General features: G+C 37.3%; 1 protein-coding gene across 1 annotated transcript in view; it reads left to right on the top strand.

Annotated features, from left to right (window-relative positions):
- CCDC148 (coiled-coil domain containing 148) overlaps positions 1 to 14,669 on the top strand; it is a 303,432-nt gene that overhangs the window by 74,332 nt on the left and 214,431 nt on the right. Inside the window, exons 2-4 of the mRNA XM_070357356.1 lie at positions 11,848 to 11,967; positions 12,321 to 12,383; positions 13,766 to 13,887. Of these exons, the coding sequence (XP_070213457.1) occupies positions 11,931 to 11,967; positions 12,321 to 12,383; positions 13,766 to 13,887 (222 nt within the window). The 5' untranslated portion in view covers positions 11,848 to 11,930. The remainder of the gene's footprint in view (positions 1 to 11,847; positions 11,968 to 12,320; positions 12,384 to 13,765; positions 13,888 to 14,669) is intronic.

Genomic DNA, 14,669 nt, shown 5'->3' with positions numbered 1-14,669 from the left:
AGTCAGAAAACGAAGATCATGGCATCTGGTCCCATCACTTCATGGGAAATAGATGGGGAAACAGTGGAAACAGTGTCAGACTTTATTTTTGGGGGCTCCAAAATCACTGCAGATGGTGACTGCAGCCATGAAATTAAAAGACGCTTACTCCTTGGAAGGAAAGTTATGACCAACCTAGATAGCATATTCAAAAGCAGAGACATTACTTTGCCAACAAAGGTTCGTCTAGTCAAGGCTATGGTTTTTTCTGTGGTCATGTATGGATGTGAGAGTTGGACTGTGAAGAAGGCTAAGCACCGAAGAATTGATGCTTTTGAACTGTGGTGTTAGAGAAGACTCTTGAGAGTCCCTTGGACTGCAAGGAGATCCAACCAGTCCATTCTGAAGGAGATCAGCCCTGGGATTTCTTTGGAAGGAATGATGCTAAAGCTGAAACTCCAGTACTTTGGCCACCTCATGAGAAGAGTTGACTCATTGGAAAAGACTCTGATGCTGGGAGGGATTGTGGGCAGGAGGAGAAGGGGACGACAGAAGATGAGATGGCTGGATGGCATCACTGACTTGATGGACGGGAGTCTGGGTGAACTCTGGGAGTTGGTGATGGACAGGGAGGCCTGGCGTGCTGTGATTCATGGGGTCACAAAGAGTCGGACATGACTGAGCGACTGAACTGAACTGATTTTGGTAGTACTTTTAAAGTCAAGGGGAAAATCCTGTACAACCAAATTCTTACTATTTGTCCTTGTATCACAGGATTATTTGTTTCTCTCAGCCCCTCCCACCTCTGACCCCACAGGCAAAAAGAGAACTCTTCCTTCCCTCTTTCTCTGAGGGAAAAAAATGTTTTTTATTTTGATTTATTTTTTTTACCTCTCTAGCTTTCATAGGATATTTTTGAGATTTTTCATATAAGGACTTTCTAATCATTGTGCAGATAATATGGGTCCCCATGGAAAGAGAACATGAAATAAAGAATAGTAGAGAATTTTCCATTCCTTTTCTGTGTGAAGGACTAAGTTGAAACATAAATTGAAACCGGAAAAGGCTATTTGACATCTTTCACTACACTCTCCCCTTTCAGCCCCTCTTCCCACATCAGCAGTTCCCTCCATTTTCTTCAGTGTAAGCTGCTCAGCCTGAGTTAGGTGGTCTCCTATCACTGAAAATCCCAACCAGACCTACCTTAGGGCCCACCTTTGATGGTTCAAAATCAGCGCCCTGCTTCCTCTGTGGTCAAACTTGTAACCACTTCAGTGCAGCTGAACTAAAATATGAGTTTGCTTTTCTAGGGAGGGAAGATGTTTTTTGTTTTGTTTGTTGACCCAAATTTGAGAGAACTGGAAAGGGGAAATAGGAAGTAAACATAATTTTCTTCCCTCAGATTTTCCTTTTTTTTACTCTCTCTAAACTTTACTGTAATGTCTTTAATCTTTCTCTTTGTTTCTTCACATCTTAGCCTGGATATCTTTTCTTTAACTAGCAATAACAGGAAAATGAGTTAATACTTCTTACTTATTATTATTTCATTCATTCAAAATGTATTAGTGTGATCACGTTTCAGATACTGTCGTTTAACAGCATTTTAGAGTATTGTTAAAAAGTGGTAGGTTGCTATTTTTCTTTAAAAACTAAAAAAACATCCAACACTTTTGTGTAGCATTTAAAAGGAAAATTCCTCACATAATCGATTATTTGTGCAAAAGCGATTTATTCAGAAGTATTGAAACCCCACAGATACATTCTTCTGTTTTACTTTTTGATAGTGGAATTAAGTTTCCAAGGATTTTTATCTTTCCCCTTCCAGAACCACCTACACATCTTTTTACCTATAGTCTCACTGAGCTGTGTTGAAATTACAAATAAAACTCTACTGGAGTTTTAAAATAGGAAATTTGGTAGCTATAATTTTCTCATGCTACTATTGAAGAGCAATGACTGAACTATTTTTTAACCTATGCCTATATTGATGGATACTTTTCTAGAAGCATTTTTTGCACTGCTTTATATGGTGAAGCATCAAACTCACCTGGATGCTTCATATCATCCCAGCCTATATCAGCTCGGAATTGTGTTTGGCTGAAAGTTATTGAACCTGGTGGCAGAAGCTTGGGAATTTATTCTTCTCATAACAACAAGTCCAGAGAAAAGTAGTCCTCAGCTGTCGCAGCAGTACTTGATGTCATTAGGATCCCAGGGTCCCTTTGGCTTTATTCTCTACAATAGTTAGTGTGTATCTTGATGGTCTCCCTACACCTAGTTTCACATCCACATTCCAGGAAAGAATGAAAGAGGAAGGATGTGAAGAAGGGCAGTGCCCATATGAAAAGGCAAGTCTTGTCCCCAGATTCCCAGCTTACAGTTCATTGACTGGAACTGTGTCACATGGTCACTTGGATCCTCAGGGTATCAAGGAAGGGCAATGTTTTAACTCTGAACAAAATTGGATTCTTTTAGGATGGAAAATGGGAAGAATGGATACTGTCAACTGGCTGTCTGCCACAGTTTTGTATACCAGATGATAACATTTCCTCAGCAGTAATAGTGAAAAGCATATCAAAATTCCATTTAATTGTTGAACTCTGTAAACTTCCTTGTAACCTTGACATTGGCACTTCTCTTTTAATGAGCAAGCTTATAATCAGCAATGGAGCAATGCATTTGTGACCATTAGTCAAGAGTAAAAGTATTGTGTTTCATTTAGTTAAAAATGTCAGAAGAAATTTCTTGTACAAGGCACAACAAGTTTGTACAAAAATTATTTAATTATATTCAAAATTAAAGATCAAGCTAACTGGATATTTCAGGGATTTCACAGGGTTGTTGCAACCTGGTAGGGTCAAGGTGCTCAGAACTAGTCCCAGTTTGGCAGGCTCGAAGATGGGTATGTTTGGTATACGGGGCATTCAGTACCAGAACCCACTGGATAATCATTTATAAACTTGAATATAATTGTATTAATTCTATAATAGGTAATATAATTATTTAGGAAAAAGACATCTTGTAGTGTTTATTACTTTTAATTATACAAATATACATATATATATTCTCATTATTAAAAAGAAAAATAAAGGTCTATATTTTAGCCTGTGAAAAGTGAAAGTCACTCAGTTGTGTCCAACTCTTTGTGACTCCATGGACTATACAGTCCATGGAATTCTCCAGGCCAGAATACTAGAGTGGATAACCTTTCTCTCCTCCAGGGGATCTTCCCAACCCAAGGATCGAACCCAGGTCTCCCACATTGCAGGCAGATTCTCTACCAGCTGAACCACAAGGGAAGCCCAAGAAAACTGGAGTGGGTAGCCTGTCCTTCCTCCAGCAGATTTTCCTGACCCAGGAATCAAACTGGGGTCTCCTGCATTGCAGGCGGATTTTTTACCAAGTGAGCTATCAGGGAAGCCCTTAATATTTTAGCCAAAATTTTATTATAGATAAAGCTAAAGTTCCCTTTGAAACTAAAACTCCAGTTGCAGTATCCTCTTCAGCTTGATCTATTTGTATAACCTGTAGGCTTTTTTTTTTTTTTTCCTGTTTGGAGAAATAGAGAGATACATACAATTCTTTGTGTCTGTGCATGTTTATTTAATGGTATCATATAATATGTATCATAGTGCAACTTGCTTTTTTCACTCAGTATATGTTGGAGATAAGAAAGACCAGTATGCTATGCAAAGTATGTCCTTACCCTCAAGGTCTTGGACAAGTAAAATAGCATAGACATCTTTAAATTACTAATAAACAGATACCTTTTCCTGGTTTCTGTCCACTGGGGGGTTGTGTGCTGTGACTGGCAGCTGAACATCTGGTCAAGAGGCACCTTCAACTGTAGTTAACAAGGATTTACAGTCCGTGCTCACCAGGATGATGCAGGAGTGTTTATCTTTCCTTACTTCTCGACATGCACTTCCCTCCACTGCCCATTTTCATCTGGAGTTTGTCCTTTATAATAATTTTCACCTCATACTTAGATTTTTAGAAACTGGAAGAGAGGAGGTGAAAAGTACATGTTTGCCTCTAGTACTCCCAGGCTTTAGGAACAGAACTGTGATCTCTAATATAATCAGTCAATGCTTTTTCAGCAAATGTATACTGAGTGTCTGTTATGTCGGGCACTATTTTAGACACTAGAGAGACTGCGATGATCAGCCGAAGGCCTAGCTTTCATGGAGCATACATCCTAGTTGCAGAAGTGAGCAATAAGTATTAATAAATAAGTAAATTGATAAATACATAGTATAATGCCATATAGTGAGAAGTACAATGAAGGAAAAGAATTAGATTGAGGGCATAAACAGTGAATGGCCAGGGAAGGTCTTTGCAGAGCCTGAATAAATCTATATCCCTTAATTAGTATATGATCATTGTTGTTGATTAGTTGCTAAGATGTGTCCAACTCTTTGGGATCCGTGGACTGTATCCCACCAGTCTCCTCTGTCCATGGGATTTCCCAGGCAAGAATACTGAAGTGGGTTACCGTTTCCTCCTCCAAGGGATCTTCCTGACCCAGGGATCGAACCCACATCTCCGGCATGGACAGGTGGATTCTTTACCACTGAGCCACCTGGGAAGCCCCTTAGTATATGATAGATGTTCAAGAAACATTGAAGAAATGAATAAATGCATCAGTAGGGAGGTATACAAAGTACAGTAATAGTAGCACAAGAAAGAAAAACAGTCATAATCTGGATCAGGAAAAGATCCAGTGGGATGCTTAAAATGAGACTTAAAAATAAGGTATTGGCCAACAAAGGAAAGGCCTTCCTTCATAGGCCAGAAGGTGTGAAACAGCAGAATTGTCAGTTTACTACTGCTAAATAACAAATTACAAATAACAAATTAGTAGCTTAATACAAATTTGTCTTACAAGTCTGTCAGATGTCCATAAAAAGTCTCACTGGGTTGAAATCAGGTTTCAGTAGGTTTATGTGCCTTCTGGGAGGCTCTATGGAGATTTGAATGTATTTCCTTGCCTATCCTAGCTTCAGGTGATAGCCCTACATTCCTTGGCTCATGGTCCCATTTCTCCATCTTCAAAGCAAGCAGGTAGCATCTTCAAATCTTCTCTTTGACCTCAGCTTCTGTCATCACATCTCCTTCCCTGTGACTCTCCTGCCTTCCTCTTACTAGGAAGCCTAGTGATTATATTGGGCTCACTTGTGTAATTCCAGGTACACTCCATAGGTAAAATCAGCTGATTAGCTGCACTTAATTCTCCTGTGCTGTATAACATAACATATTCACAGGTTTTTGTGGATTAGAATGTGAAAATCTCTGGGAGGCATTGTGTGTGTGTTCAGGGATCTCTGTGTGTCTGTGTGTTCAAGGATCTGCAAATGGTTTGGGAAAGCTGGAGTATAGATTGTGTAAGGGGTGATGGCTAAAAAGGGGGCTAAGTAGGCAAGAGCTGTATTCTTGTCAAGGAAGAGGTTCTTGTCAACTCTGCAGAGTTGGAAACTTTGTCTGGAAAGCAATGGGAAAACAGAAATACTCGGGTTTTTGAGACATCACTCATTCAGGCACTTGTATGATAGTAGCCGGGGCTAGGAGAACAGATAAAGAATATTGTAAAAATCTATACAAATGATTTTCAGGGAGTGAATTATACGAAACCCCTCTACTGATGAAGAGGTTAGGAGTAAAGAGGGCCAGGAAGAAGTAGATGAGCCTCTCACTTCAAGCCCAGGTATGCAGGAAAAGAAAGTGGATTTCCAAATTGTGTCCAAGAAAGGTAACAAAGTCTTCAGGTCCAAAGTGGCAAGTCAAGTAAGCAGGACAGGTGGTGAGTTTTTTCATAACAGAAGATCAATGTTATCTTTTATGGGAGAAAACAGGGACAAAATAGTATTTCTTCATAAATAATTACTTAATTTCCCCAGTTATTTGGCCTAAACTTGAAAACACCAGCCACGACTTCTGGTCGGATTTCTGAGACTATCGACATAAGCTGTATGAATTCATTTAACGCCCCCCCCCCCCACCTCAGTGTCTGGAAATCCATCCCCCCCACAAATTTGCCCCCTCTTTTTTCCAACTATGTGCTGCTTTAAACTGGGTGCTTATACATTTTTCTCCTGGCTTTTAAAATGATTGAAATACTCTAAGGATGTAGCAGAAGTAAGGGCATGAGTGGCTCCACTAAGTTACCTCCACTCTCTGTGGATATCTGAAGTCCCTCAGAAATTTCTAGATTTCTTGCCGTAGTTAATACTTTTTTCTGCTTGACTCTGCTCCCCAGACTTTTACTGGAAAAGCATTTGAGATAATTAGGTTTGCATTTGAATCCTTTTCATTAATGAGGTTGATTTAAGCTCTCCTTTTTGAGTTATTAGAGACTTAAAAATAGCAAAATTCTTAAAGGTTGACTACATATAGAATTTGCTTTATAAGCAAATTTATAAGAATTGTAAAAGGGCAGACATTTTTATAGATTTTCGTTGATTATGGATCTGGTTTTACAGTAAAAGGGCAGAATTTTTTTGAAATTTTCTTTCATGGATTCTTGTACTAGTTGATTGTATGTATATATATATATAATATAAATAATGATGATAGTAACATATATATGACATACTAGTATGTCATTTAATAGCCATTAAAGATAAGTATATATATAAACATGGACACATAAATAACATGATATAGAAATATAATCAGGTTATAAAATGAAAAGCAACTTGTAGGAATTCCCTGTCAATCCAGTGGTTAGAAATCTGTGCTCTCACTGTCAAGGGCCCGAGTTCAATTCCTGGTCAGGAAGCTAAGATCCCACAAGCTATGTGGTGTAGTTAAAAAAAAAAAGAAGGAAAAAACAAAAGCAACTTTTGAATTGTATATATGTCATGCTTGCATTTGTGTAAAACTGGATGTGTACTTCTATATACATAAAGTCTTTCAAAGAATAGAAAAGAAAACATTAAAAATGACTATTAGGGCTAAATATAAGTGCTGGAAACTATTCACCCTATAGTTTTCTATACAGTTTGATGCTATATAACCAATACTTTTATAATTTAAAAAAATATATATGTATTTATTTCCTGTAGAGAATTAAGGCTTCCCTAGTGGCTTAGACGGTAAAGAATCTGCCTGCAATGCAGGAGACCTGGGTTCGATTCCTGGGTTGGGAAGATCCCCTGGAGAAGGGAATGGCTACCCACTCCAGTATTCTTACCTGAAGAATCCCATGGACAGAGGAGCCTTGCAGGCTATATAGTCCATCAGGTCGCAAAGAGTCAGACATGACTGAGCGGCTAACACTTTATAGAGAATTAAAATACGACCTTGTAAATATTTTAATGCTAATGTTTTCAAGCTCTGTGAAATTCTACAAATGTACTTAATATATCATGTCTTTTAATAAAAAAAGATTAGTAAGAAATAATTCAATTCAGTATTAGAGTGGAAAACTACATTGCTATAATCAAGTTCACATTTTAAAGGTTCCTTGGTGTCATGAAATGGTTTCTTTTTAAATTGGTGAAATGTGGAAAATGCAGTAGCATTTCCCCCAATACAGTGAAATAAATATTTGTTCCTGCTTAGTGTTTTTTAAAATGTGTTTTTCTTCTGTTAAAAAGAGAAAAATTTAGAAACTGCTCAAGCAAAAAGAAAAAATCAAAATCAAATATAATCCTACTACCCCAAAATTGCCACTATTAAATGTTTGGTACACATTATTAGCATTGTTTCTCTCTATCCAAGCTTTATTTCCTGTACTACATTTTGTTGTGGTTTTTTATGAGTTCTACAAATTTATGAGTTCTATAAACTTTTGTACAGATTATACCTGGATATTTTGTTTTGTTTGGTTGCTCTTCTTTTGTTGTTTGTTTTGTTTCCATTTTTTTGTTTTGTTTTGTTTTGTTTTTGGACATGGAACAGTGAAATAGTCTTTATTGAATTTGTTACAATATTGTTTCCGTTTTATGTTTTGGTCTTTGGCGGCAAGGCATGTGGGATCTTAGCTCCTTGATCAGGGATCTAACTAACTCTTACCCCTGCATTGAAAGGTGAAGTCTGAACCACTGAACCACCAGGGAATTCCTTCCCGTGGTTGCTGTTTTCAATGAGATCTTTTCCCATTATGTCTAATTTTGAGACATTTATAATGTAACTGAGTACTTTATATAATCATTTTTATTAGCTCTCATAATTTACCCTTTGTTTCCATTAGTTTTTCTAGGACAATAATTTTATCTTATACCAACTACAAAACATAATGTTTCATTATAGAAGTAATATGTGCCATTCTGCTTAGAATTTAAAAGAGAATATGGGGCCTTCCTGGTGGTCCAGTGGCTAAGACGGCACTCGATGCAGGGAGCCCAGGTTCAATCCCTGGTCACAGAATACAAATTTTAACACTGTAGAAAGATTGCCTTATTGTACAAATGGTCTCTTTGCTATTTTGTTCTCATCTCTAGAGAAGTCCAGATTGTTCACTTACCCTGTAGAGACTAGTTGAAGTTGTGAATTTTTTTTTTAGATTTAGATTCTGTATCATATCTGATAAAATTAACATTATATTAAAATGTTTTTTCAGCCCTCTAGCTACTACAAGGCTATCATTATATTATATATCAAAATGTTCTTCCTACTGCTAAGTCACTTTAGTCGTGTCCGACTCTGTGCGACCCCATAGATGGCAGCCCAGCAGGCTCCCCCGTCCCTGGGATTCTCCAGGCAGGAACACTGGAGTGGGCTGCCATTTCCTTCTCCAATGCATGAAAGTGAAAAGTGAAAGTGAAGTCGCTCAGTCATGTCCGACCCTCAGCAGCCCCATGGACTGCAGCCTACCAGGCTCCTCCATCCGTGGGATTTTCCAGGCGAGAGTACTGGAGTGGGGTGCCATTGCCTTCTCCATGTTCTTCCTACAGAATAGTAAATTTCTCATAAAAATATATTATTTTAAAATATTTTCAGTAATCAGGTAGATCTAAGAGACTTATTTTGACAACACTATAAGCAATTTCTAAAATGTCACATAATGTGAACATGGAATAATATCTAAAACTAAGTGTTCCTAAATTATTTAACATGGAAAATTCTGTTCAAGTAGCCATTAGTCAACCCAAAGCATTTAAACTATGGGCTGAAGTTGCCGCTTTGAATTTTTCACAAATTCACTAGTAAGCATAAAGTGAAAATGGCATACTCACACAAATTGTAATAAAAATTGTTGGAGTAACAATGCCATTAGTAAAGATTTAAGCCAAGATTTTCCTAAACCAAACTATTTTCCTAGTATTTTTCCTAAACTAGGAAGAGGATCATTCAGAGCGGAAATTTGATTCTTCACGTATGTGTGTTAAGACGAATTACATCAGAAGACACTTCATATAAAAAGCCAAAACTCATTAACTCAGTGTGTATTATAGTTCAGGTTTCTCACTGGGAAGCAGTTAGACTCCTGAGGGCCATGCATTGAATTCTGTAGGACCCCAATTTAATCACAGAGACTTCAACCTGAGCAAGCTATTGGCCTGATTGTTATTATTTGAAGCTGCTACATAAATTTTGTTAATGCCTCTATATGATTAATGATACCTTCTGTTCCAAGTGAAAGAACAAATATAGCAGCCAAATGGTCATATCATTAAAAAACTTTAATGTGGGCCCCTAGAGTGTTTTCCATGTCTGCTGTTTCCTAGAAAATGACCAGTTTAAAATACTATTCTAAGGAGACATATTTTGGGGTGGCAAATTCTGCTTCCTTATGTAGAAATGGTGAGAAACATGGTGTGGCTTTCATGATGTTTCTCTGAAAACCAGGAGGAACAAATTAAATAGGGGTAGACCAACATAGCTGAACTGGAGAAGGGCATGACCTACTCCAGTATCCTTGCCTGGAGAATCCCATGGACAGAAGAGCCTGGTGGGCTACGGTCCATAGGGTTGCAAAGAGTCAGACATGACTAAAGCGACTGAGCATGCATGCAAGGTAACTGAAACAAAATCTGCAAAACCCCATCTTATTTTAGAGCCTCAGTCTTATCATCTTAAGCCCAGGGAAATCAATCCTAAATCCTTGGGGAGTGCTCAACTCTCCAAGGAGGAAAAACTAAAACCAGTCAGAGAACTGGTGAGGTCTTTCTTGGATGGAGGTGCAAACTTAGATTGTTCAGTTATACATGGGAGAATGAAATGAAAACTAGATGTGAAAAGGAGTAGACCAGAGCTCAGAAACTGGCTGCTGAATAAAAGAACAAATTTGTTTCCGAGTTTGCTTTGTTTGTCTAATACTTGTTTTTAGGAAAAGAAAAAAATGTATATTTGATTATCTTTGGGCATGGAATACTTTTCAATTTTCCATGTTTTCTGCACTCCTTATGGTTGTATATTTTGCCACTTCTCTCATTTAACTTACTGGATGGCCCTGAGGGTATTTAAGCTTGTCATTCTTCTCTGTTGGCTATACATCAAAGCAGCTTTTTAAAAATTGCAAGGTTATTGTTAGGAGAGTGAGGCTACAGTGTGAATTTAGGAATTGTTGTTTCAGTTCTTTTGAGGAGATAGAAAATATCTAGCTACCACCAACTACCTTTTATTCATTTCCACAAATAATATTTATTGAGCACTTACTACTCTGTGCCAGCGACTGGGGATGCAATCAGAAATATGACAAGCATGGAGGGAGACAGATATCAGATCAGTAACCATGAAAATGTGAAGACTAATACAAATTATCATGGAAACGAAGAGAATCGAATGAGAGAGAAACAAGGGTCCTCCCTTATTTAGATGGAAAAATCTGGTAGGATCTCTCTGAAGAGGTGACATGCTGGTCAAGCTGAAGGTTGGGAAGGAACCAACCAGGCAAAAAGAAGAAGGAAATGTCTTTAAGAAAGAGAGAACCACAAGTGGGATGACCTTGAAGCAGAATGAACTTGGTAGGTCTGAGACACAGAATGACTGGTGTGATTGAAATGTGGGTAGAGAGGTGACCAAGGGTAAGATTATGCAGGACCTTATAGATCATTTAAAGAAGTTGGGATACTATTTCAAAGGGTATAGGTACCATTGAAGAGGTTCAAGCAAGGTAAGATTAGAGTGTTTAAAAGGTTACTGGGGCTGCTGTGTGGAGGATGCACTGTAAGGGTATAAAGTGCGATGCTGCTGTCATCTAGGTGATGGGTGCCTGAGATAGTACAGGTCGACAGATTGGATGTGCAAAATCTTTCAGAACGAGGAAGACTCTTAATTGATAGGATATGGGTGTGAGTAAAAACCAGTCAGTAGGGAGGGTTGTCAATTTGTGAGAGACTTAAGAAAAATTCTTTAACAGAGACCCTAAAGAAATTACACATTGAGGCTTACCCCTAAAACTGTTAAGCAATCATCATGATTCTTGGTAACTTGGCAGAGTTTCTAAAACTATGGATTTTTGCTAATTTTTCTTCCATTTAAGAAGATTTACATTACTGCAAAGACAACTAGACATGGGTAATTCAACCTAGTAGATAGTGAACAAAAATGTATGAAAAATGTGTACTGTCTTTTGAGGAACAACTTGACTAGTCTTTTGCCCTGGATGTGCCGTAAAAAGATGTTGTTTCAGTTCAGTGCTATCGCAGGTTGGGTTCTTAGGAAGGAGAAACAGAATTTGGAGTGCTAGATATTTATCAGGGATGCATACCTGTGAAAGAAAGGAGGAAGCAAGCTTGGGCAAAAGAAAAAGTTCTAATGCAGGTTCAGCAAAGTCTGGGTCAACCCCAAAGAGGACCCTGGAGCTAATATTACCCATCAGAGTGACCTTCATTAAGCCCAAACTGTTGGGCTTGCCTTACCTCCTTGCCTCACTCTGTCTTTGGCATGGGTTGCTCCAGGAATGATGTGTTTCTTGGCCAGGCCTTTGTCTGCAGCTGAGTCCAACCCTGGAGGAGGTGACAGTTAAGCATCAAGTGCTCTCTAGAAGTGGATGACACATCCCCATGTCCTCCAAAGGAGCTGTGTTGCTAAAGAGAAGTAGTAAGTAATTTGTCTAGCTGCTTTATTTTGTAATTTATGTACTTTCTTTCCTTCTGAGAACTCAAGATAAAACACACAATTTTTAAATCGTGAAATATTTACCAGTCTCTGGGACAATCTGACAGAGGTAAGAGATTGGAAGAAGAAAAACCAAGACCAGGAAAAGCACAAAGAGAAAAAACTAGTGGAAGGAGGCTTCTAGGAGCAAAGAGAAACAAATTTTAATAAAATACAAAGAGTTATGGCACCCAGTCCTGGAACTTGATTTCAACAATCACTACAGTGAACATTTCTTTAAAACAGGTTTTAAAATAACATTGTAAAATTTTAGCTCTCTTTTGTTTCCTTGACAGGTATGGAAAACATGAATAAAAGAGACCAACTATTCATGACAATTCAGAAAAATGATAGCTCAGGTATTTTTCCTACTTCTAAGCTTATTTTATGGTTTATGGTAGATTATGGGTGATATAAAACTAGAACGTTGATTTGCAAAATTTTAATAATGGAAGGTTCATTTTTTTGGTCATAGTGAAAATTTCTTTGGTTTCCTCACAATAATCAGACTAATCATTCTTTCCTTCACTGTGCTTGTCCTTAAGTCATTTGGAGCCTTCTTCCCATCATGTGACCCATGATATACTTAATAAATTTTAGTTGCCTTACATTGCACAGGTGAATTTTTCACATCATTGAGGTAATGATGCTTGAATTACTCAAATTTTTGTACTTCATGTTTCTTCGCCTTGGAGTTCAGTTCATTCAGTTCAGTTGCTCAGTTGTGTCCAACTCTTTGTGACCCCATGAACTGCAGCATGCCAGGCCTCCCTGTCCATCACCAACTCCCAGAGTTTACCCAAACTCATGTCCGTTGAGTCGGTGATGCCATCCAACCAGCTCATCTTCTGTCGTCCCTTTCTCCTGCCCTCAATCTTTCCCAGCATCAGGGTCTTTTCCAATGAGTCAGCTCTTTGCATCAGCTGGCCAAAGTATTGGAGTTTCAGCTTCAACATCAGTCCTTCCAATGAACACCCAGGACTGATCTCCTTTAGGATGGACTGGTTGGATCTCCTTGCTGTCCAAGGGACTCTCAACAGTCTTCTGCAACACCACAGTTCAAAAGCATCAATTCTTCGGCCCTCAGCTTTATAGTCCAACTCTCACATCCATACATGACCACTGGAAAAACCATAGCCTTGACTATCCTCTACCTATATTTTATTTTATCAAAATAGTTAATATCAAGCTAAACTAGGACATTTTATATAGTTGGATGGAGAATGCCTGCCCACACATTTTATATCATTTTTTGTCTTATCTGGCCTATTAAATTTCTTAGCTATCAGTTTCAACCTCTTTTGTATTTAACTGAGTCAATTTTTCTAGGTTAAAAATGCAACTATGACTTTAAAAGTTCTATTTACTTAATTTGATTCATATGAATGTGATACTTAAATATTCATAGTTAATAACTAACACATTTTAAATAAAAAGAATGATCACACATTGTATCTTGACAGTATAATTTTCTAAAATTCTCAATATATTAAAAAAATGAAAGTATTCCTTTTATCTTCTTTTAGAAGTAATTTTATTTGAGGAATATAGTGGTAATATTTTTTAAATTTCCAGAAATAGAATTTAAATATACTATGAATATTGTAACATATTACTTCTTATATTTGCTTTAAAATGTTTAAAAATAAGACCAATAGTCAACATGTTGCCAAAACTCTATTTTGACTTCCAATAATATAGCATTGTTTCTTTGTCATTTTCTGTTTTTGATGAAAAACAGATAATCTGATATTTCATATGAAAAATGAAATCAGAAGCACCAAGTATAAACCAGTAGACTACCAACAATTGCATGCATTAACTGAAGCAAAAAAGTTAGCTTCTGCCTCTACAGAGCTAAAGGTTAGATTCGTGTATGTGTGTTTTCTATTAATAGTTTTGGAAAATTGAATTGCTAGGAAGTAAAATGATATTTACAATGAAATGTGAAAATAAATAACATTCTAAGTAGTTTTTAGAATCTTCCAACTATTGGTTATAGTGAATGGGAACATTTATTGGATACTCTCAGACATTGTGCTCTGTACTTTACATGCATGACTCATTTACTGTTCGTAACAATCCCATGAAGCCTGAATTCAACTTTATTTTCAGAAAGAGCTATTTCATTAGCTTTCAACAATTTCTAACATAGTCTAAAAAAATTAAAAATGCAAAAAGTGCTAGCCGTGGCTTATCATCTAATTTACAGCTCCTTCTGCAGCACAAAATATGCCCCTAGGTGTCTCTTTTCTACAATTCTCTTTTTGCCTTGATCTAAGAAAAGTGAACCTCAACTAGATTTGAAAGAGGTTAATGTTCCAAGTGATTGTGCACAATATTTTAGGATCATGGATGAGTTTAGGATTGCTCATGCAATATATTTTCTTCTTATTCAAATAATAGAATACTTTATAAATAGCATTTCCATTGCTTAGTTGCATCCAAAAATCTGGTTTGGCAAAGCAACAAACTAAGCAATTTACAAACTTTTAAGTGTATTTAATATTTTGTGCTATATTAGCTTTGCATTGCTTTTTATTGTTAATATCTTTTTAAAAAGGCAACTGTCATGATTTCAAGGCACATTTGTTACCCTATTCTGGAGAAATTACCATATTTATGTCCCCTCAAACTATGGAGAC

Source organism: Bos mutus, chromosome 2 (genome assembly GCF_027580195.1).
Source record: "Bos mutus isolate GX-2022 chromosome 2, NWIPB_WYAK_1.1, whole genome shotgun sequence".
NCBI classification, from domain to species: Eukaryota; Metazoa; Chordata; class Mammalia; order Artiodactyla; family Bovidae; genus Bos; species Bos mutus.
Note: the sequence above shows the minus strand (reverse complement) of the source record. Positions and strands in the feature narration are given on the sequence as shown.